This window comes from Thunnus maccoyii, chromosome 5 (assembly GCF_910596095.1).
Source record: "Thunnus maccoyii chromosome 5, fThuMac1.1, whole genome shotgun sequence".
In the NCBI taxonomy this organism is placed as follows: domain Eukaryota; kingdom Metazoa; phylum Chordata; class Actinopteri; order Scombriformes; family Scombridae; genus Thunnus; species Thunnus maccoyii.
The window spans coordinates 34,405,897-34,431,156 of NC_056537.1; the positions used below are offsets into that span (position 1 = coordinate 34,405,897).

The 25,260-nt window shown below is 37.9% G+C and overlaps 1 protein-coding gene across 1 annotated transcript in view; it reads right to left on the reverse strand.

Moving 5' to 3' along the window:
• The window catches only part of LOC121897583 (cytosolic carboxypeptidase 4), a 168,968-nt gene that overhangs the window by 23,574 nt on the left and 120,134 nt on the right, over positions 1-25,260 (reverse strand). The window contains exons 21-23 of the mRNA XM_042412155.1: positions 4,344-4,473; positions 1,772-1,903; positions 1,498-1,560 (exon numbers count right to left, since the gene is read on the reverse strand). Coding sequence (XP_042268089.1) covers positions 1,498-1,560; positions 1,772-1,903; positions 4,344-4,473 — 325 coding nt within the window. The remainder of the gene's footprint in view (positions 1-1,497; positions 1,561-1,771; positions 1,904-4,343; positions 4,474-25,260) is intronic.

The window sequence follows — 25,260 nt, forward strand, 5'->3', positions numbered from 1 at the left end:
CTTTCAAAGTTGCTTTCAATGTAAGTGTGGAGGCCAAAATCCACAGTGTGTCCACTAGGGATGTACAGAGAGGCCAGTATTTGTATTTGTATCTGTATTTGTTGAAGCAGAAAAATGATTTGTGTTTGTATTTGTATTCAAATAAAAGTGGAGAGAGGCTTAAATTTTTTGTTTTTATTACAGTTTCAATTTTAGAAAATTAAAATGTTACAATACGTATTTAAGAATAAACTACCTTACGAAGGAGGTCCCCACACTGGGTCTTGAACTGCAGTCTCCCAGATCATAGACGACTGCGCTGACTACTGAACTAAAACTTCACTCATCGCCTCACTGCAGACAGACCTCTACCTATTAATACGCCCATAACACAGAGACAGCACACCTTGTAACATGTAAGGAAGAACTTCAAAGGTGATTCTTGCTTTTCACTTTTCATTTATTGCCTATTTTTTACAACCTAACTTTGTGGAAAGGAGAAGGGGAACAACAGGTTATGGAGAGTCCCTCTAGAACTTTACTTGTGTCAGTAGTTCAGCTTTATCTCTGGGGAACACCCCCAACTCTGGGACTGATGTCCAAATAAGGAAATGTGAGTCATGTAGCAGGTGGATGTGACTCCCCTTGTTGACACCTGCTGATAGACATAACAGTGGAGCAGAGGAGAGATACTGAGATAGCAATGTAACTGACCTGCACGATGGTATTTGACATTTTTTGTCTTCTCGAAAACAAATAAATTTGAAATACTTTTATGAAACAAATATTCATAAAAAACCCACTATTTGTGCTTTGTTGACTAACGTATTTCTATTCAGACACACCCCTAGTGTCCACACAGTCATTTTGTGCAAAAATGCATTTAATAGTTGATGTGTAGCTTATATGAGGCTTCATCAGTCTGAGTTAGTCATATCAAGTGGATATCATTTACAGTCTTTTTAGCATCAAATTCCCTCTCTGTGTTTCCTCAGACAGTGTGTCCCTGTTGAGCTGTGGTGGAAGTATAGTAACAAAAAGAGGGACTTTGGCACTAAAAAAGACTGTAATGTTGAAGATATCTACTTGATTTGACTCATTTGGATGACTGAAGCTTCATATTAGCTTTAGATAAACTTTCAAATACATTTTTGTACAGAAGGAAGACTGTGGATTTTGTCCCCATTTCTTCCATTGTAAGTGCATTATGAAGGGATCTTCTAATGGTCAGTATGAACAGGAGGAACATGTTTCAATGTTCATTTGGATTGACATGGATATACACTAAATGTTATAACAGTGATGATGATGGTGATGATAACAATGAGGATGATGAGTATGATGAGGATGTAATAAGGAGGAGGATTATAATGATCATTCATATACCAAAACCAAAATTATTACAGACATACTGATTATGCTAATTGTCAAAGATATTAATTCAGACGTATGATAATGATTAGGATGACAGAACCTATTACTATCATCATTATAACTGCTGTTGTTAATTATTATTACCAAATAGTTGCAGCTGTTGAAAGAAAATGCCGGTGAGATGCGATCCAAAGTCTTTGCAAGGGTCTAGAGAAGACAGACAGACGGACAGAGAGAGAGAGAGAGAGAGAGACATTTAGAACCCACAGCAGAAGCAGTAGCAGACATTGTTCAGCCATTTCCATGGCTTCAGATCTTTAACTGCAACTGTTGCAAATGCAGCAGTGGGACATAAAGAGAGGACCACACAGCATTTTGAACTGAAGTCTCTATGGTTGTGTGTGTGCGTGTGTCTTACTCTATATCCAGGGTCTTCTTTCAACCCAACAGTGTCAACAGTAGAGCCAGACTGCCAGAGAGTCTCCTTCACACTGCAGCCATACAGAAAGACATTCTTCTTTCGAGAGTGGCCATGGTAGTCACAGAAAACCTGACAGACAAGCACAGGGAGAGAAACAAAGGTTTGTCTGGAACACACGGCGGAAAGAATGGCCGTAATCAAATGTTTACATCTTTGAATATGAGAAAACAAAATCGCTAACTGTAGTTTATGGTTGTTTATGTCCAGTGGATGTAGATGTTATGTTACACATACAAAATGTTATAACATCAACATGTACTGACATGTCTAAAAGCCTTTATAATTCCCATTAGGTCCTTGTTGGCTAAAATACTTGTGCTAGCATAAACTCTGTTTGTAGAACATGCTCTACAAGCAGACTTATTTTTATTCTCTGGCTTTTAACTGTGTTTAATCTGTTTTATTTCAATCAGGTTTTTGGGTTTTAATTTGTGCTTAAAATATTCCTATTTTACTCTTGCTCTGTTTTTTACAATTATGTGTTATGCACGTATATGTCTTTATGCTTGTATGTGTATACATACGCCTGTCTTTGGATGCAAAACCTGTTTGCTAAATAAATAAAAGAAACTTGAAAACTTGAAACTTCCTGCCAGCTGTGGAAGATACAAGCTAACCATCATCAGTCAGAAACATAGTAGATATGGGCAGATTAGGTGATTCAAGGGCAGAATCTGTCGTAAAATACTCAGAAAGGTCTTCAAACTAAATAACTGAAACAACCTCGATTACATGTTTATTCACACCTTTTGTGTGTGTGTTTGTGTTTTCTGTATTAAATCAAGACCATGGTCTTTCCCTAACCTTAACCAAGTGCTGACAGAGCCTATGACCAAAAAAAGAGATCAACAATGATATAGTTACTATCAGATATTATACTGCAAGATCAGATCATTTGCAAAAAACAAGAAACATCATGTTACTTAACATTTTAGATATACATTAAGTATCAACATATTTGCAACTTGCCAGATACATTAACAACATTCTCTCTTTCTGATGCAATGTAGTAGTAAACACAGTTTCTAAGAGACAGGGTTGGCAGTGAGCACCACTGGAGAGCATGCTTGGTCCTCAGTATACTTGCTTGCAGGTCTAATTCTGTTGGTCATTGACTTCTAAAATCATGACAAATGACACAAATGCAAAAAGGATTGATATAAGCTTTTTCTGATCTGCCACAAGGTTTGTTTGGTTTACTCACAAAAACTACTTGGTTAAAGTTGGGGATAAGATCGTGAAAAAAAAACTGTTTGAATGAAGGAAAACTATGAACTTATTACTGCATGGGTTTTATTCTGTTGCACTGGCCATCATTTCTCTTCAAACAACACTGAATTCACCAGAGTAATTGGTAAGATCTCCAAATGTGGCCAAATAAAAATAGGTCCAACGGGTCGACAGTTGTCAAACTGATTTGGAAGTGATTACCCAAACTGTTAGTTTTACTGTAAACTGTTTGTCTGTCACACTTTTCAGACCCACTTCCTGCTTCAGATTTGGCCTACAGTACTGTCCTTACCACAATTTCCTGTGCTATCATTAAAATTTACATTTTAGGTGTGTTCACATTCAGTTTAACCTCCAAATAAACTGCTTTAGATAATCTAGATAAACTGTTTTATGTGTCAGCTACTCAGTTATTCTGTCCCAGCTACTCACTCTCTCTCAGTTACTTTGTTGAGTACAATGTTGTCATAACTGATAGAGGTGCTGCTAGTTTAGGGAAAGATCATGGTCATGGTTAATAGAACTCAATGCTGACAGCTGGTAGGAACAGTATGTAAACATCTGTGTCAAAGTCACACACTTTGTTGATCTGTCCACCCTGATTACTTCCCCGAGAGGTTTCATGGCTTTTTAATGTCACACTACTTCCTCCTTTGCCTCTGAGAGACAACAGCCATCATTTGCGACCACAAGAGGTTCCTCTGCTTAAAGCTATGCAATTCTAAGCATTGTGTTTTTTCAAATGCAAATCTCCAGGCAGTGAAAAGGTTAACAAATCCTTGATGACTGAAAGTTCACATGTTTTTCACCCTATGTCAGTCTACAGCAACAGTTAATTATGTAAATTAGCCTGAAAAACAACCTCACCACTCTAATTTGGAACAATTAAATAGGCCAATCAAGGTCAATTCATTATAGGTCTTTCTCATTAAAGCCTCATTACATTACATTTCAGTTTCAGCAAGACACATACAAACACACACTTACAAACGGCACACAGCACACATTCACACACTGTTAGTCTTAGTGTTTGGCTCAATAATGCGCTGCAGGTATTGTGAGGGGAAATTGAAATGATCAGGCATTCATTTTCTTGATAATTAGGTTCTCATTGATTTGAAAATCAGCTCTAATTGTTCAGCATTGCATCTGGAATCAGGAAATAATAGTTATTGCAGGGGTAGGCTCCGATTAGTATGAGATCGTTCCAGCACAAAAAGAGAATTTTAATTTTTATCCAGACCAAAACTAGACCTAAAGAGACCGCAGAGGGACTCACCAGTGGAGTTCGTCCTATACTGTTGAGGTAGTACAGGAAGCCCTTGGTATGGTAGATGGTTGGACTGAGGACGGGGTCTGGTTTACACCACTGACGATTCAGATCTTCACTGTTCAGATCACAGCGATTCCTGAGAGGACATACAGCAAAACAGACGGACAGGACATTTACACTGAATGTTTTTTGCTCAGCCTATTTACGCTCACAGAAAGATGGTAAATTGTTATTATGTGCTTCTTTTATGTAGACTCCGGGACTTATTTAATTGAAAACATAGATAGATAAACGTGATGCAGGTTAGTTGAAGAGCAAATTAAACTCAGTCTCTTCCAGATGTAGACTGAATAAAAGAAGACTACAATAAACATGCTGCAAATACAAATACACAGCAAGTTCCAGTACTTCACATATGGATAACAATGGTTATATAATGAGATCATCTCCGAAACAGTTTGAAATGATAATCATATTTCACAATTATACAAATAGACATTTTAACAAATATAATACATGACTCTGATTATTGAGATCCTTGGTGTTGTGGTGAATCAGATGAGTACTAGTTAATGGTTTGCAGAGCTTGTAAGGGGTGTACACACCCAAGGCTTAACTTCTTGCCTGAGAAGACAACTTCAGGGGACATAAAATGCCTCAAGTATGAATGTATTTACAGAAAATGTGGTTTGTTTTGGTCAAGGTTTGATTTAACTTCTCCTGGAGTTGTAACTGAGGTTGTAAGGTAGATTATTTGATGTATACTAGTGCACTGTTTCATAAGTTTTATAAGATATTTGATGTGTTGACACTTCTTGTAGGTTGGTTGCTCATCAATGAATCTTCTATTGAATTCTCTCAATACCAGATTTGCAAATTCCTGGTTGGACTGACCAGTGGTGACTCAGGGATGTTTCCTGGAAAGAAATAACTGTAGTGATTCTAGTTCTGGAAATAACCCAGAAGCCTGTCTGCCATGTGCTTTGGCTACTGAAACAGAGGTGGGATTTTACATGGTCTTCTTTGGCACTGGAGCCAGTCAGCCAGTTTCATCATGAATATTTATAAGCTGGCCTGGAAATTGTCCATATTCCTGAGAACACATATATACAGACACACAGTGCAAAATATGGAAGTTCGAGAGAGAGATAGAGAGGGAGGGGATACATCCTTTTAAAGATCTATTTAGCCTCTGTAGAATAAATGCCTATTACAGTCATTCTTCTGTAGTATTGAACAGGTTTATGCCAGAGAGACAAAGAGGGAGATGGAGGGAGGGACAGATAAAGATAGATAAAAGATAAAGACAGAGGCCAAAGAGAGGATTGAGAGGAGAAAAAAAAAATTTAATTTAAACATTGTCTCAGATTTTCCACAAAAGGTTTAATGAGGTAAAAGAAGAGGTCTTTATTCCGTCAGCCTTAAGACTATTCGTCCACTATCCCAGTCCATTAAAACTCAACCAATTACATATTTGTGGGCCCAGCATGATACTAACCTAACAGCAAATCTGGTATTGAGAGAATTCAGTAGAAGATGCATTGATGAGCATCCAATTCATATATAAAATCATAGTCAGTTCCGTGAATTAAATGATCGTTTTAGCAGTTTGAACGTGTAAGAATTATATACACTAATTTTAATTCCAACCTTGTCATGTAGACATTTTTTATGTTTTTTAATGTAAGAAAGTTAGCTCAGTTTTACACGTTGAGAAGTATGGATGAAGAGATGAAAAGATGAAGCCATGACTGGAGTTTTCAGTCATAGAGGTTCAGGTGACTGTTTATTTGCAGTCGAATGAACCTGTACGCTCCAGTAAATAACATACTAAACATATACATTCGTATACATTCACTGAACAAAGATTATGAAAATCAAATGCAAATTTCTTGCTAGAAATGTTATCAAAATGCATTTCAATGCTGAAAAAAATAAAATAAAATCTTAAAATATCGCACTTTCCACTGAGAATAACAGGAATGGCAGCCATTTTGTTTGTTTTCGCTGAAGGAAACATGACAATCACGTGACATGGACGCAGACCTACATAGGGGTTGTCCCTGCGGTGATCCAGCTTATCAATAGATGATCAGTGATCAACCACATGAATAGATGATAACAGCTTTCTGAACCTACTAGCAGGTGTAGCAGGCCCCTTCTGACCCATATCTGAGTCTGATAACCACTGATAACACCATTCAATCGAGCAATAACATTCGAAGCAGGTGACAACATACTGACAATGTTGGTATTTGCAGAGCCTTACAGTTTTTTTACAATTGGTTACCTGCATGGTTCAATTCTGAGTCCACATCTTCAAAACTCTCCACATAGTCCACACAACAGCAACATTTATGGAGCAAACTGTGACACATTTGCATAGTTTTCACACAGAAAGCACTCAGTGACTACAGCCTTCAAATGTTATGAATACTTTTCTCACTCAAACACGAACAAGCAGCAAAACTCTGTGGATATACAGAACATTTTACACGCTTCCAAACTCTTCAGTTTATGTTCAGATACTGTATATACACTGTACACATGTATTCATATAGACAGCAATCTGCCGAATCATAACCACACTGATATACATCTATATTCAACCAAAAAACAAGACATTGGTTTCAGAAATAAAGCCCATTGAAAGTTTTCCTGCTGCATTTCTATCGTTCCTGTAGATATACTGTAGTACATTCTATAGAGAGCTACACATCTGACTGTATTTATACAATATACACATTGCTGATACTATCAACTTCTAAAAACTACATATATACAATATACATATGTCTGACACTATCAACCATTAAAAAACAACTTATGCACAATAAAAGTGATTAAACTTTGACTGCCATAAAAAGATCATCTGTTAGTGTTTTTATCTCAGTGTGCTCTGACACGACTTGTGTTTGTGTCTGCTGGAAAGATTTGCTTTTGTGTGCAAAATGAGCAGCTGTGCACAGCAGTGTGTTGGTAAAGTTGACTGCATGAAAAGTTTTTGAGATGCGGACTCAGTATTGAACCAATAGTAAAAAACTGTAATAGTAATGGGACTAAAAATATACATTTCATTCTGAGGGTTGACAATCAAAGGGCTTTATCCCCTGGGGAACATGAAGGCACTCTATAAACTTTACAGTAATCCGTCCATTAATTTATGAGATAATTGACAATTTAGTCTGAGGGTGGTGCTCGATAAAAACCATATATAATCTGGGGATGATGAACTCTTATTCTTCCATATTTAATGGAAATCCAGCAAACAGATTTAGATATCTTCTCATTTACTTAAGTGTTGGACAAGGGGACATATTTTCCTGCTGGTGGTGAGGAAAGGTTAGGGGGTCACCAAATCCATATATCATCATCCTCTGGGGACAATAAATATTCAGGCCATGTTTCATGGCAGGCTGGCAACAACAGTATAAAAACACCTCATTACAAGTAAAACTCCTGCATTGAAAATCCTACTACAGTAAAAGTACATAAGTATTATCAGCTTGATGTAGTTAAAGTATTGCAGTAAAAGTAGTGGTTTGGATTATTACAATATTTCTCGATTCCTGAGACACATCTTCTTGAAAGTATGCTCCATTTCCCAAAATCCTAAACACAAATGCATAACTGCACACTCATCTTCACAAACTTCAAACTTCCATGTCAAAACCAAACTCTCCACTCAAGATCATGAAATCTTACATCTAAACCAAACTTTACCTTCAGACATCACACAAAAGCCATCAAATACACACACACACTACAAAATAGGCATCACACACTGATGAGATCAATTCAAAACACAAACGTAAAATGAATAATGGCACTTATGGTTTTCCCCTCAACAACCTCTTTATATGATGAACACAACATAAAGAAAAATATACATTTTCATTTTTTTTAATTCCTCAATGTACTGTAGTAAAATAAACTGAAACTGAGTGAAAAAGTAAATGTACTGTAAAAATATGCAACAGATAAAAAAAACATAGAATACAGTAAAATAATTGCCATGTATTTACCAATATAAACCAGTGGGATTGGTTTATATTGGTACTGATTGGTATGTGAACAATTTTGACTCCACCTGGAGAATTGTGTATTAATTGGTTTCCAGCTGTGATGACTTGACTTGAGTTAATGATATTGAATACCAGTGCTTTCTAAATGAGCACATGAGTGAAAACAGGGGAATAGTGTTTATAGGTTTGGGAAATGGGTCTGTCTTTTGGAAGATGGTGTCATAGTTTCGGGTGTTTAGTTAATAGGCCCAGTTAAAGTGTGTAAGCAATCAAGAAAAACTTAATACTGAAGCATCAGTGTTAAAGCAGCATGTTACTGTTGTAGCTGCTGGAGGTGGAGCTAGTTTCAACTACTTAACATACAGTTAACTAGTTTAGTCCAGTGGTTCCCAACCTAGGGGTCGGGCCCCTCCAAAGGGTCAGCAGATAAATCTGAGGGGTCGTGAGATGATTAATGGGAGAGGAAAGAAGAAAAAACAAAGTGCTGATACACAAATCTGTTTTCAGTTTTTGGACTTTTTCTCTAATCTTTGATTTCTGGTGAAATATTGGATCATTTGAACATTTATTGAAATGAAAGCATGTGAGAAGTTTAGAGGGAAAAATCACTATTTGGCGGAGCTGTTAACAACTCATAGACATGTGAAATGTGACCCTGACAACACACTGCTTTTTGTAAGACGTCAAAAGCCAAAAAGGATGGAAACCACTGGTTTCATCTTTAACAATGTGTTGTATTTTAAAAGCTTGTTATATTATCCATGGTGTCAAATCTTCATCTGAAAAGTAACTAAAGCTGTCAAATAAATGTAGTGGAGTAGAAAGTACAATATTTCCCTCTGAAATGTAGTGGAGTTGAAGTATAAAGTAGTATCAAATGGAAATACTCAAGTAACGTACAAGTACTTCAAAATTGTACTGAGTTTTAGTACTTGAGTAAATGTACTTAGTTACTTTCCACCACTGATAGTTGATGATATCTTGCTCAGGAACTAAGAGCTGGATGTACAGACCGACTGACCATCTTCACAAAGTCCAACACAAGCAGGGCCAAAATACTAAGACTTTGTCTCCAGTAATGTGTTACATAACACAAGAAGATAGCAATCATGACACATCTGAGGACCTTGGCTACTAAATATAGCTAAGGCTGCTGTACACGAGACCAACCAGGATACAAGGGTTTGAGCCCCCTTTCAGTAAGACCCTAATGCTATACTGCAGTGTAAGTGACAGTGATAAATGTATTTCAGAAGGGTGGACACCTGTGTTTGTGTATGCATGATGCATTGATGCATGACAGAGCATCCCCCATCTTCCTCCTCCAAGGAGTCTGTCTTCTCATGGGAAACAGTTTTTCTACTTGCATTTAAAGTGTGTGTGCATGTGTGTGTAACGCATCAGCCTGCCAAAGCTTCCTTCACTCTGAGGGAGGAGGTTTGTGTCACATTACAGCATAAAAAATCTACATTCTCACAGCTCACATTCAGAGCCACACACAGTTTTCACACTGCAGATTTGTATTGCAGAAAGTGGAAATGATGTGTATGCAGAGTATATGTGTACACTTGAATTTGTACATGTACATGCTGGTGTGTATTGTACAGGTGTGTGTGTGTGTATGTGTCAGTTGGTAAGCTTGAGTGAGCTGAGTTGAGTGTAATCAAAAAAAAGCAAATAAGCTGTAAAACTATTTAAACAAAGTGTATGAAGTTAAATTAATGACTCCCACACAAGAGATGAATGCCAGGGCTATTAAGCAACAAAAAAAGGGTCCTGAAAGGGAAACAGCATTCTGTTTTACAATTCCCACTTTTACAAATCCCCTTGCTGTGGCGGGGACATTTCAATTAATAAGTTAAGTCAGTTGGTGAACATGAACAGCCTTCTCTGGAAGCCAAAAGAACACAGGAGCCAGACCTATATCTGTGATACAATCCAGACTTTCTCAACTACATGTTCATGAAATGACAGATTTGCTCTCCATTTTGAATACAGAGGACACTGAATAGCATAATTTGAAGTTAAATTTATTATTTTGGAGCTGAATTCCAGCAAACTGAATGTAATAACGTTACATGAAATTTAATTCAGTTGGTCTGAAACTGTATTTGATCTTCATTGAAAATTCAACTCTATATACTCAGGGTCTCCTCAAGTGTAGCCTAGTTTTTGCAAGCCACCGCTGAGCCAAATGATCAGGAATTTTTTTATGTATTTATAGCGGGGTGTATCTGTTGGAAACATAGATGTAACAGTTGGAAAGCTACTTAATGTAGCTTAAAAGTTAAGGACAGAACTTTTTGTTAGCAGTTGTGTTATACAGCAGTCTTGACAGTTTGAGGCACCACTCGTGTTTTAGCTGCAGTGTACAAGCTAACGGCTAATGGTAAGCTAGAGGAGTGAGTGAGAGAGCGGTGTGTGGCTGATGTCAGGGCGGACAGAGGTGTTCTGATCGGCAGAGCTGGGTGAGCAGTATAAACTGTGAATGTAGCTGTACATGTAGGCTATATTATGATCCACATTTTACAATAAAAATAAATTATGCAGTCCATCAAGCAAAGCAGAGTTCCTGAATTTTGTATAGATACATTTTGCTGATGGTAGTGACACGAATGAGCTGCAATTTATTCCATGGAGCAGTAAAAGTGTCTCAGAACTTTTGAACCAGATATGGTATAAACTTTGATTATTTATTTTAATTTATTTTGTTGTTGAAATGTGCCCAGCAATCCAAAGCTGTAAGAATCAGTAGCCAAATGTATGTAAATATGTTTTGAATGGCCTTTGTTTAATTTCACTTTCTTGCAGGGTCATTTGTTGCTCATTAAGAGAAAAATGTACTGTAATCTAAAGTCCACACATCTGGACACTACTGCATACATCCCACCTGGATGTTCTCCGGAGTCCTGTGGATTTTGTAGGTAATACATAGCATAGTACATGCTTCCTCAATGCTCAACTCCCATACCAGTTAAGACATCAGACCATTTAATGTCATGTCACTATCCGCCAGGACATTGCATCTTTATTTCCCACTGTTCGACCCTTATTAGACCTTCTTAGAGGGTAATCTGTGACACATTACAACAGAACTGTACCATAAACTAAAGTGAAACTTTTCAACATGCCCAAGACTTCAGAAAGTGATAAAGACTTGAAACGCATCTCTTATGTCTTTAGGCTGGCCCTCAACAAGTTCTTGAACTGTGTCTTTATTTTACTTTGAGTTTTACTTAGACATCTGTTAAATTAAATTTAAATAAATTTTGTTCTTCAAGTATGAGCACATTTTAATCCTTTATTGAGAAGTGCAGTTATATTTGCTTTTATAATTCTTAACAAGAAAGCTCACATTTTAACATGTAGTATTTTCCTTTTGAAGTTCATCTGACCAAAGTAATTACTCTAGCCAACTAAAGAGTAAGAACAGCCAGAGTAAATTTTCCAACACTCAACAATATCACAAAGACTCAGCAAAAGCCTGAACTCAGCGCTGGCTCACGTTGTTCTGAAGAAGACAGCAACACCTCAGCCGGACCTCTGGTCGCCAGCCCAAACTAGACAGCCACACGGACTGAAATTACCATCTGTCAGGCTCACTAGCTCAGCGACAGACTCTTTCACTACGTCGACTGGGAGCTCAGCCAGTAACAACTGCTCAGCTTCACCCTTGGTCCATCATCCCCGCCCAAAAAGCCTGCACAATCCGGACCTGCAGAGACGACATCAGCTACAACGAAACTCCTCAACAGTAAGGCATAACATGGCCTTGTGATCAAGGTTAATGTCTGATAAAATAAAGTGATAAATAATTTCATTAGATAAGCCGAAGCTCTCTTAGCATTCCCCGTTGTTATAGCATTAAGTTAGGTTCAAGTCACTCACTTCGAGCCACTATTTCCTAATATTCAGTGTTCCTACTATGATTTAAATTTATTATTCTTTTGTTTTATTATTCTCTTTGTCATGTACTATTACGATGTTTTGTTATATTAATAAATGTCTTCATTTATCTTAAGAAGTCGTTGCTGTGGTTTCATTTGAGCACAGCAGACAGAGGTCACTGTTATGAAAAGAATTTAGGATTAATTTGAGACTGATCAATTAAACGTTTCCTTCTAACATGAAAAAGGAGGTGGTGCCCTGACGAGTGAATCAAAGAATAAAAGTAGAGATTGACCCCTACACTGTGTTTGTTTACTGTCAAATAAAGACCATATTAATTCTAGATTTTGTCTAATTTGTACAAATTAGACAAAAACAATAGATACAAAGTACGGTTTATTACGTCTTATCAGTGTACCATAAAATAAAGTGCAACTGAGATTTATTTGTCTTCTGTGGCAGTAAATACAACACATGGCTCCGCTGCCATTTCAACTATATTCAGAGTTCAACAAGATATTTAAGGCTGACAAACAGTAACGTTAACTTAACAATGATTAACAGCAGGACTATGACTACGAGCTGGCACTTCCCCACAGATACACACAGGCTTGGTCTGGCAATCTGGCAACTCTGACAAATGCCAGATGGGTCAGCTCACCTAGTGGGCTGCAAGGCTACCAGCAATGTGGGGAAAAAAATTGTGGGGAAGAAAATTTGACCTGCCGGCCGCAGCCCACCTGATGTTGGAACAGCCCATCTGATTGTTGGTTACGCGGTCCCAGTTGTCAAAAGGCTATGTACCGTAAGGCTGGTGCAGGAAGCACTGCCGTCATCCTTCCCTCACCCCTTTAGTGTCTATATAACGTTAATGTCAGAGGTCAAGCAGGAAATAATCAGATCAAGATGACAGAAAGAGTGGACTTTGAACTGGAAAATACAGCTAGGTGATACAAATGGATAAAGGTCCCAAAAAGTGAAGGTGGAGTGGAAAAGGTCAGAGAGAAAAAGAAGAAAAAAAGCACAGTTGTCCATGAGTGAGTGACTGAATAAGTGAATGCCTGAGTGAGTGATGAAGTTACACCACTGGTCGGCCGGCCCAGTGTTGGAGTTTCCCGATTGGCCGTTGCTCTTTCAAAATGAATTGATCGAGATGATGGAAGCAGAGGACAGCAGTGTGATGCAGAGTGACTGTGTTTCCTGCTCCAAGCTCTGACACTCTCAGCTCTGGTGTTAATGCTGTGAAGTTGGCTAAACTCCTCTTTAAACAGACACGTACCAGCATCTCTACTGTCTCCTCCTCTACTGTCCAGTGTGATCGACTCTCCGGCTGACAGTGCTGTCAACAGCCAGCAGCAGAGACACTTGATTTTATAACTGAACTAATACCAGGATGCGTTTTCATTTCTCTGATGTTTTCACGTTACAAACAATGAAGAACAGCATTAAAACAAGTCTTGCAGGTTAAACATGAGACTCATGTAGCTGTTATATCAGGTTAGTGCGGGGCAGCTGCTCTGCAGGTGCGCTTGATTTGACTGTAACTGCGGTAACCAGGCAGAGATGAGCCTCCTGAATTGTACCCAAAGTGCTGTCAAAAATTTCATTATAATTTTCACCGCAGCCTCCATGATCAACGGGAAAGAGGCAGAAAAAAGGTGCATGCACAGTTCAAGCACAGTTAAAGCACTCCAAATAACCATCACTCTGACAAAACATTCAGTGCAGAGTGAAAAACCAGAGACATCCACAGAGTGAAACAGATGAAAGAGCAGGGGGAGTTAACAGATAATTAGAATAGTTACAATTAGAATTAAAAGAAGTTCTCTTTCACATTAAACATCCCAAGATATAAGTGGAAAGTATTGTTCTTGCAACTGCATTTACAACCTTTTTTTGACTCAAATGTAGTTTATTCATGTCATGTGATATGCTACTTCAGTACACTACCAGCAAATATTACTGGAACAGAAAATTGCAGTTAAACATTCAATATCCAGGAATTCACATTAAAACACTACCGCGGACTATGCCTGTGACAAATTGGCCACAATTCCACACACTGATCATGCACGGTCCAGCCATATACTAGGTTTTTGACCTAGTCTTGTTTTTGAGGTTTTTGAGATTTTTGCCTGCTCCCTTGGATTAATTTTCCTCAATTTCTATTTCTGACCCTGTTTCTGCGTATTAGCGAAATTAAGTGACTTTTGCTTTTCAGTCCACCACACCACCCAGTCACTACACAGTTTTTGCTTATTATTGTTTTTAGACTATTGGGGACCACTGACTTCATGGATAATGACGCATTTATTCAGGGTTTTTCTCCTAATATCAAGTTCAGAACAGTTTCTTGAGTCTGTCTCATAGTCTGTATATGAAGATGGATGTAGTGAGGTGTGATGTCAAGCACTGGTTTACATTGGAGCCAGTTTGAGGCTCGGAGTTGTAGCTTATGGTCTGTGTTGTCTTTTCCATCTAGAGCCACAACGTTCTAAATGAAGGGTGTGGGGTGTTGCTTGTCACACTCTTCGAGGTCCTGAAGTGTTTGAATGATTGAGAGTGATTGAGACCATAATGACACATTGTAAAAATGATTGACTTAGTATTTCTAGAGAGAAGTTGAGGCTTTTTGAGCAATTAGAGCATCTAGCAGCCATTGGTGGCATTGCACTTTAAGATACCTCTGCATTGGCTTCAGTCTCAAGCCATAGTAGCTGCTGCTTGGTCTGTCTTCTCTCTGTTTCTGTCTTGCGCTGATTGTCTCTGCCTGCTTTCCCTCATCTTTCGTTTTTTTTTTTTACTCTGTTTCCCTCTGTCTTGCTGTAATCCCTCTCTCCCTCTAAATCTCTTGCCTTGTGCCGCAGCCTCCCAGCCTCAGCTGTGTCCCAGGGCAGCAGACACAGGGATCTAACGAGTTAAAACTCTTTGTAAACTGTTACTTTCTAACACCCCCTTTGCCTAGCACTGCTGCTGCCTGCCCTCAGGCGTGTGTGCATTTTTGTGTGTGTGAGCGACGGTCTGTGTGCATTTGTGTGCGATGTCATTAGGAATCTGCTGCCAGATAATGTTTTATTCTATGAGCTTCAGTTCAGCCTATAGCTCATATTAATTTGTTATTTAATTTCAAACAGGCAGCATTCAAAATCACTGTATGTTTATCCAGCCTTTATGTGTGTTTGTGTTTATCAGTGTAAAAATTCACTGTGACATTCAAATCTGCCTGTATAGATGGATCCCAGATGCTCTTAGAAGTACAGTGTGCACTGTGTATTAGTCATTTGTTGGCTTTTGTTGCATGGTATTGATGGCAAATGTGCAAATGAACACATGAATGTAACTACATGAGAGCTGTAATATTCCTATAGTTTTCATAAAGTGCTAGTGTCTGTGTTCCTGTCAATAAGATATCCACTGCTCTCTAGACCTTCAGAGATGAATCACTGTCAACTGGAAACACTCCTCAACACCTGAGAGAGTAATTAAAAGATTGAGTGAGTGAGTGAGTGAGTGAGTGAGTGAGTGAGTGAGTCTGTGTGTGTGTGTGTGTGTGTGTGTGTGTGTGTGTGTGTGTGTGTGTGTGTGTGTGTGTGTGTGTGTGTGTGTGTGAGGCACACTGCCTCTGCTCCCTTTCAAACCGACTCTTCTGAATGAATCACAGGAAACATCAGTTACTGAGCCAGAGATAGTAGAAGTTGTGAGCCAGAGCCAGAGTCCAAGTAGTTGTTGACTTTTTCAGCATTAAACCAAGACCACCATGTTTCCCTAACCTTAACCAAGTGTTGGGAGTGTCTAAACAAAACCATAAATATGTTACTGCCAGCAGATATACTGCAAGACTGTATGAAAACAAATGAAACGCCTTATAAGTGCACATTTTCAGATACGTTCACTATGAATAGTTTGCAATTCAGCAGATATGTTAATTAAGTTAATTGGTTTTCCTCACTATATTGGTCAAAAACAATCATAATATTTCATAAAAAACAGATTTGCTGTGCAAAGGATTAGTACATAGATGGTTACCTTCACATAAACTGTTTACAGCTGTATAGTGAGAATTTGTGCATTACGCACTAACCCTAACCCTAACCCACTTCAGATCATTATACACATGGTTTTCTAGAGTGAGGATGAGATGGTGAAGTGGAAATGAATATAAAATCTCCAGTCTCACTGTGTGTGTAGTGTGCGGGAGCCCAGAGGCTGCTTCTAACACATTCTGATATTGAGGCTACTTATACATCTTTGTGGGAGAAAGAAAATGCAATTGCATCATAGACTTAAAAATAAGTATGAACTGCAGTGCTATTATGCTTTCAGTGTAGAGTGTCACAACAAGTATTTAAGGATCCACCACAGTAACGTCCACAATAGGCTTGTGTCTCTTACCTCATGTTTCCAATAGTTATAGAGTAATGATCAGTATGCTTAAACAAGGACATAGAGATGGTTATTTCACGTTTTAATGTTAATTACACTGTCATCTTGGCAATATCAAGAGATAAATCAATTGAAAATCTTGAAGTCTATTCTACCATATTGTAAATGAAAACAAAACATAGGTTATTGTAATTTTGGGCTTGGAGGGTTATCTGCATCAGATTGAGCTGGGTTTGTATCGGCTCCACCACTGTAGTTAAGTTCAGCAGGAAGTTACTGTACCATGAGATTAGTCCTAGGAAGGACCGCAGTGAGACCAGGTTGTGTGGGGCTGGGGCATAATGGATGGCTGATATATGATCTGTGTCAGGCAGAATTCCTTCTTTGGAAATGACATGGCCCAAGAATCTGAGGCTTGATTGTTTGAATGAACATTTTTGTGTGTTCAGTTTCAGGCCTGCATCAGGAAGAATACCAGCTTTCAACTGTGAAACCAAAGATCTTTGGCTTCTAGATAGACAAGATGTAACATATAAATCAAGGCCAAAATTCTGTTTGATATGAATAGATGTTCTTAATTTTGGCTTTGACAGAATGTTTTCAAGCCATTTTTCTTCAAATTGCAGTAAAAGCTAATGGAATTCACATTGCAAGCACAGATTATTCCTGTAGATATACAGCGTATCCACTTCCTCTAAAATTGAGTGAAGCTCCTTTGCCCATGGAGAACTGTATGATTTGCTCCACATAAATACTTTCTTATTTATTTTGTTCTCTGCCATTTTGATTAGGTGGTCCCACAGTTGGATGATTTCACATTTTCGTTGTACAGATCCTGGTACCCAGCCCATGTCTCCCTGAACTGCTGGAATCGGAGCAAATCTATGAACCTCCAGAAAACATCTTATAGCTCTATTCTGTATGGAGTCTATAGTTTTAGATTCTTTTAAACCGCACACCCCTGCAGCATAATTCAGTATGGGGGAGACACATGCATCATGGAGTTGGGTATATGTAGAATAACCAAGATCATTACATACTTTCAATTTGTTAATAACTAAGCTCTCCCAGCAGAGTCAGTGAGGGACCCAGTTCCAACCTCATAAGTCATAAATTCATCAAGAAAGAAACCCAAGTATTTATAGATACTAACATATTGTAAAGCGACTGAACCAAAACTAATTATTTGTGTACTTCTTTCCATACCTTTCTTTCTGAAATGCATTATTTGTGTTTTGCTCTAATTTATTGTTAATCTCCACTCATAACACCACAACCTAATCATGTTTAACATATTCTGTAGATCAAACTCAGACTCAGCCTGTAAAATTATATCATCCATGTGTAATAAAATACCCGATTTAATGTCATCTATACATACGCCTAAATTAGCTTCCTTAATCTGTAGAGCTGAATCATTCACAAATAATGCAAAAAGAGGTGGAAAAAGTATATCATCTTGTTTTACTCCAAAAGGTGTATCAAACCAGTCAGTAACATATCTTTGATCTCAACACAGGCAACTGGACAACTATACAGGGTCTGGATTGCTCTATAGAATCTACCATCCACACTCACTTCCATAAGTTTAAAGGCAAGCAAAAGCCTTTTGAAAGTCAACAAAACATGTGAAAGTAGGTTTGCCTTTGGCAATTCTATTTCTAATAATACTTGATACTGAATGTGTATGATCAATACAGGTTCGTTTCTTTCTAAATCCACTCTGCTCATTGACAAGATACTTTCCTATTTCTAAATGTTGTGTGAGCCTTTTGTTCAGTATATTAGAATACAATTTGTAAGGTGTACTAAGGAGGCTGATGCCCCTATAATTGAGGGGTATTATGGGATCATTTTTTGATGACTTTGGAACAGGCTTAATAATGGACTACTGTCAAGATTATATTATGTTCTAAACATGTCTTGAAAAGAAAAAAAAGAGGACCTCTAAGAGATGTGGAGATTCCCATTCCAGATGCCTTATTCAATTTTGCTTTGTTTATAGCCCTTTTAACTTCTTCTATAGTAATATTGTGGTTCAGAACTGTATTTGGGCTATATCCTGGTGTATTCATAGCCATCTCCAGCTTACATTTTATAGCACAAATATATAAGAACGTGTCATCAAAACCAAGTGGAATATGGTTTCCTAGAAATAAATCTACAAAATCTCTCTCCCATTTTCCAAATACTACCTCTTTTTATTGTCAATGTCACCATTATCTAGTATAATTTAATTAAGATTTTCTTTAATTTCTTAGGGCCAAGTTTATTTATTTATTTCCAAAATTGTTGTGAGTTATTTTGTAATCAATGCAGCTGCAATGCTTGTCCTGGTCTAAATTGCTTTTTATAGATCTGTATAAAATAAACTGAGTTTGCCTGCATCGTTCCCTAAGTTGTCTTTGGGTCAGTGGGTGCTTACATTTTAGAAATTCCCTCTCTGCCTGTCCTTTATTATTCGACTCCATATTAAGTTTTTTTAGTTCTGCATTCCAATATGGCTTAGTCCTACCCATTTACTGATATGCCCCTTTCTTACTTGAGACAGAAGTTTTTGTCACTAGGTATATTGCACACTGTATCACAAAATAATTAGACTATATTGCAGCTCCTGGTGTTCCATACATATTCCTATTATCCATGGTCATCCATGGTTTTATCCATCACGTTTATTCTAAAATGTTCCAACAGATAGTTTTTTAACCAAGGTACCAACTCCTCTTGAGGCTTTTTTGGCTCTTACATGTAACTTCCTATTGTTACCAAACCAGCAGTAGTCTGGAAAATCAATCTGATCATTGCGTGATAGATGTGTTTCATTTAATGAAATGATATCAGGGTTTAGAGTCTACAGTAGTGAGATTCTGGTTGTCCGTATTTTTTTTTTCAAGCAAGTCCAGTTGTGATTTTAATAAATGTGTTGACAGATTTGTATTGGACCTGATGTTTTTATTTATATAATAACTATATCGTGATATTTAAGTCAATAAGCGAACTAATGACTTTTGTAGTCTACACAGCTTTCTATAATCTGCCAATCAATGGTGCATTCATCATATTTGTTTTATCAACTGCTCTTTGTAAGCTCAGTTTGATTAGTTCATTGAGCTTTATTTTGGTTTTCCTTTATTTCATCATTTTATTTATTTTCAGTTTTGCTCTTTTTATTTTGTCCTCTTTTGTGTTACACTTTCCAAAAATGATTGATTGTCTTTTGGGACTTTAATAAGATATTACAGCTGATAATGATGAATTATGCTTTCTATAAATGTGTTGTGTGACACAACAGCTGCTCTGTTGTTACATTTTGACACAGATTGTTTTTCTTCTCCGCTGTTCTTTTCATTGCTGTTGTGTGTCTACAGACTGGCGGAGAAGGTAAGGTGAGTGATTTTTCCTCCTTCTTATGTTGTTTATTTGTAGAGGCCTGATATGTGCACAATGACATAATGATAGATTTATCAAACAGAACCATGTATACATGCAACTGTATTAATCTGTTACAAATAGTGCATATGCTTATTCCTGTGTTTTATGTATCTGGTACTGTAGTTCAGGGCTTTAGAATAAAAAGAGAAATGTGAAAAAGAGAATGTGATTATCACAAATCAGGAGCACAAATCATATGGCATGTATTCAGTTTCATTTGAGTGAAAGTATCTATGTCCCCAAGTCTCACTTATACATAACAAAGAAGGGAGGGCTGACCACATTGAGGGAGAGGAGATCACATTTCCCTGTCAAAGCTTCAGACACATGGGACTATATTTTTGCAGGCAAAACAGAGAGGCAGCCTGGCACAGATGCCTGTCTGCTCACTCACTTCTCAGCTTCATGTAGCCAGATTCTGTTCTGTAGACTCATTTTACAGTTCCACTCACTGTTTTCATGGTCATGTTTTTTTTTTTTTTGTACTGTTTAAAGTAATTTAAAATGTCATACACCAGTGTTTCTCACAATGAGCTTCATCATCCTCAAAAGATCCAGGGCTGGGCACAAAGACCCTCAGCACTATAACTACATCACATTGGTTCCACCTTTCTTTCTGAGGTACACACGTCATTACTCGCATGAGGTTGCTTGTTCAGTAAACATGAACATTATTATTCTAAGGATTTAAACAAAACACCAGTGCAGTTATTTTTCTCCGGATACAATCTTGGATAGTTATATATAAGACCTCTCAAAGATATTTAAATAAACAATCAGAAGAAAAAAATCATTCTCTGATTAAGCTAACAACAAGAGTTATGCAATCTGTGACCAGGGGTCACAAGTCACAAGTTCAAGGACTAAGCTGATGTTCTGAGAAACATTTTGGCCCTCAGTATCCAAAATCTAATGTAAGGATAGGTATGGTAACCAGGATATTTTAGCTCTATTTGAACTTCACGCTAAAGATTTGGAATGCAGTTTTAAAGCTGCATTAATCAATATTTTTTATATTAATAAGAGATCAGATGACTATGTGTAATGTGAAAGGTGTTGCTAGTAGGAAGAACCCACAGATAATAATCACTGCAGTTCCCCCCATTAAGCCTCTTTTATATCCTTGTTTTAGTTTGCCATCTTGCAAAGTCTGCTTTCATCAACTGGTTTCCAGCAGTTTTTCAGTAAACCTATATCTGCTCAGCATCAAACAGCAAACAGCTATAGACTAGCTGGTGAACACAGTGGAGCATCCAGCAGCTAAAGAGACAGATATTTCCCTCAGGAGTTGGTAGAGAGCAAAAACAGAGCTAAAAGAGAGTGATAATTGGACTTACATTCACCAGGTGGGCAGAAACACGACTCCAAATGAATGATAATGTTGCTCCGTAAGTGCTGGATGTGAAAATAATCAACTATTTGCTTACAAGTTGAAACATATCACCTTAAAAGTTGATGATATGTGGATGCATTGTCGGATTGTTGCACTGACCCCAAATGACCAAACAATCAATTAACGCAGCTTTAAGTGTATTAGCAGGGTTCTATCATGGCAACAATCATACTTTGCAGCCAAATATACAGCTGTATAGACTTTGAACTGCACAGATTTTATTTTTTTCTCATATTTTCCACACATAATTTCACAATTTCAGACTAGCGGAAGACTCCAAAGTAAGTGAAACAAACAAATAAGGCCTTACAGACATGACAGAATAACGGGAGCTATTGTCGCTGCAAATCTTTTTTTTCTCTTGGCACATAACATGAGAAAATGAATCAAAGAAAAGGAAAAACATATACTCAGCTAAAACTTATGAGAACTCCCCTGCTTCAAATGGTTCATATGCCTTTAAGGACTCAAAATACAAACACAAACCAACAGGGAATGGGATCTGAAGTAGCAACCTTTGTTGATGCTTTGGAAACGTTGTTCCAGTTTCACACTAAATTCAGGCTCAGAGAATTGACCTGAGAGACAATGAGAAAGTCAGAGGAGAAATGAGAGATGGAGGAGACAGAAAGAAACCTGACGGCAGGATGAGTGAATCCCTGCGGTGTCCAACTTAATTCCTGTGAAATGTCAGACTTGTATTGCAAGACTTACATCACACACACACAGACACACACACATACTACTACACAAACATGACTTCCAGAGAGCCAAATAAAGAAATAGTCAGGTAGAGACAGATTGAGGTAAGTCAGGCTGCTTCAGGTCATAAGGACAGAGCATTTTGATGGTATATTGCTCATGTCCTGTCATCTTATTGTTTTTTTTTATCTCCAGTTGAAACAGGGTGTTAACGCTAGACACATCATGTAGAGGGAATGCACTTAAGATAATTCACAGATTGATTTGCCTAAATTACAAAACAAATTACAAGAAAAAACTTGAATGTATCCTGCAACTACAGTGTGCACTTGCTACAGTACCTTGTGGCATGAACATAGTTTTTGTCATAGGTGAGTAGGTTGTGAGAACTTTGGCTGAACTAACCCTTTAAACAAGAAAAAAAAACATCAACAGAGAAAAAGCAGAGTAATTCACTGTATACCTGACATGTGTTCCACACAGCAGGTTCAACAAACTCTGGATCTAACCCTGAGTAGACTAACCCTGAGATGAAACTCCTGAATAGGCCCCTGGAGTAGTTTGTAAAGCTACTTTATCTACTGTACTTCACCTTTGCTGCTCAGTAGTCAATGTGGCACTTGTGTGAACTGTTTTTAACAATCCATTTGTTGTCTGTTTGTGTCCTCAAAACTCCCTAGCTTTGGCCCATACTGTCTCGTAATACCACTTTGTACCACGGGGTGATAGTGAGTCACTGTGGTGTCCAGTCTGCCCTCAGTCCAACATGAGAGGAGGAAGAAGTAGTGCTGCCCTGAGCCTTGGCAGTAATGGCAGTAATAGCCAGGTTGAAATTTTCACTGTAGGACTCTTAATATGTCACTTTATTGAGTTTTTTTTTTTCAGGCAAGAAAGTAACCATGTAGATTCCCAATATGTAGTCAGTTTAGCCATTTGGAAAGTTGCACATCTATAGAATAGATAATGGACTATCCTACTGAACTGGACTCTGTACATATTTCTGGGACTAAGTGCAATATATAGACTATTTTATCAATTCACTTTTTTTAAGTATATATTCATACTTGTTTAATAATTATTTATGTGTGTAGTCTTAAATATGCAGTGCATGTGTCTGTTGAAGATTCTACTGCTTGTGTTTTGTTTTATCTATATTGTATGTAACGCACAAGGGACACACTAAATTTTGTTGTACAGCTGTGCAATGAAAATAAAGGCATTCTATTCAATTCAATTTTATTTATATAGCGCCAAATCACAACAAAAGTCATCTCAGGGCACTTTTCACATGGAGCAGGTCTAGACTATACTCTTTAATTTACAGAGAGAGAGACCCAACAATTCCCCAATGAGCAAGCACTTGGTGACAGCGGTAAGGAAAAACTCCCTTTTAACGGGAAGAAACCTCAAGCAGAACCCGGCTCTAGGTAGGCTCTAGGTACAAACAGTTGTGGGCAACAAACAGAACATCAGTACTGATATTTCTGTGAAATCTTGAATTACATTCAGTGATGCGATTATTGGTAAGACTCATCTAACTCATTACAGACTCGGCTTTAATCATGTTAAAAGTTATATTTTAACTAACATTTCGATCTGTAATCCATGTGGATTGTAGGGAAAATGAAACAGGTTAAAGGCCAAACCAACAATGAACAGATCTACTAACAAGTATTGTGTGTGTATCCAGAGCCTGATAGATCTTATTCCTCTGTGCCGTAGACCTCTGATGTTGTCCAAAATATATTAAAAACATGTCAATGAGCCACACCGCTGCACTGGCATGTGCATGAACATGGTTCCGTTTACAGAGCTTTGCTAGCTTGTGCTAACACAACCTCTTGACTTTGTACTAAAGGTTAGGGACTGAATTCAATACTAACCGTCATTGTGGTTTGCACTGTATTTATTGTTATGAAAAGAAAAATAACTTATTTTAAAGGGGGCTTATCATGCACATTTCCAGGTCTATATTTATATTCTGGGGCTCCACTAGAATATTTTTGCATGATTTGAAGTTAAAAACTCCTTATTTATCTTATACGGGCCCTTTATGCAGCCCCTCAATTCAGCCTCTGTCCGAAATAAGCCGTTTTAGCTCCTGTCTCTTTAAGGCCCCCCCTCCTGATGAGCCCACTCTGTTCTGATTGGATAAGTCCCTGAAGCCGCTGTTCGGCAGACTTCTATGAGAGTAGGCAATGTGAACAACCTGCGGAACAACCTTAGCAACCAAGGCTACGAAATGGACGCTCATTTGTGGGCATGTATGTACGTATATTTTATATTATGTCGAAGGGCTTCAGTCCTGCTGTGATATTTTTTGAGAATTTTGTGATGTTCTCGCAGACCGTCTGCGTATGTGAATGTTTTATTTTTAAATCTGACTCTCTGCAATACTGTATCCGCACATGGCAACTAGAGGATGAAGGTTAGTGAAAGATAATGGTCCTGTCAAATAAATATGGTTCAGGTTTGGTTAGGAAGGAAACTAAAATTTCATAGTTTCAAAAGTCTTGCTTGGTGCAGCTTGATGTCATCAGACATTCAGTCATGTCTGCACAGCTGTGTAACAGCCAATTCATGACATCCCTGGAGCTAACAGGTTGTCATAGCAACATCTTTTCAGTATCTCTCCAATTCTGTCTCTTTGTGTCGTCTGGATCTGAGGTCCAGAGGTATGATGCAGAAAGTTGAAAGTGGGAAAAAGGACAGATTTTGTCCACTCACACAACAACAAACTGCAACACCTGACTAATGACAATATTTGCCTGAACCTCATCTTCATATATCAGGCTTTGCCCCAAAATGTCATTCTTAGCAGCCATACTCGCATGTGGACCAACCAATATGACTTTTCAGACACCATGCCAATGTATATTTTTCTATTATTTTTCTCTCTTCTTCTGGTGAGCTTCTGTCTCTTTCTCACTCTCCTGGTTGTCATTCAACATTCATAGATTTCCAGCATCTCCATCATTTCCACTTCCACATGCTGTTATAGCTCTCCATGTCCCATGTAGTGTATACATAACACCAGTCTACTCTTTATTCACAGATTTTATTAGCTGAGTGACTGGAAGATGCAGATATTAATATTCCA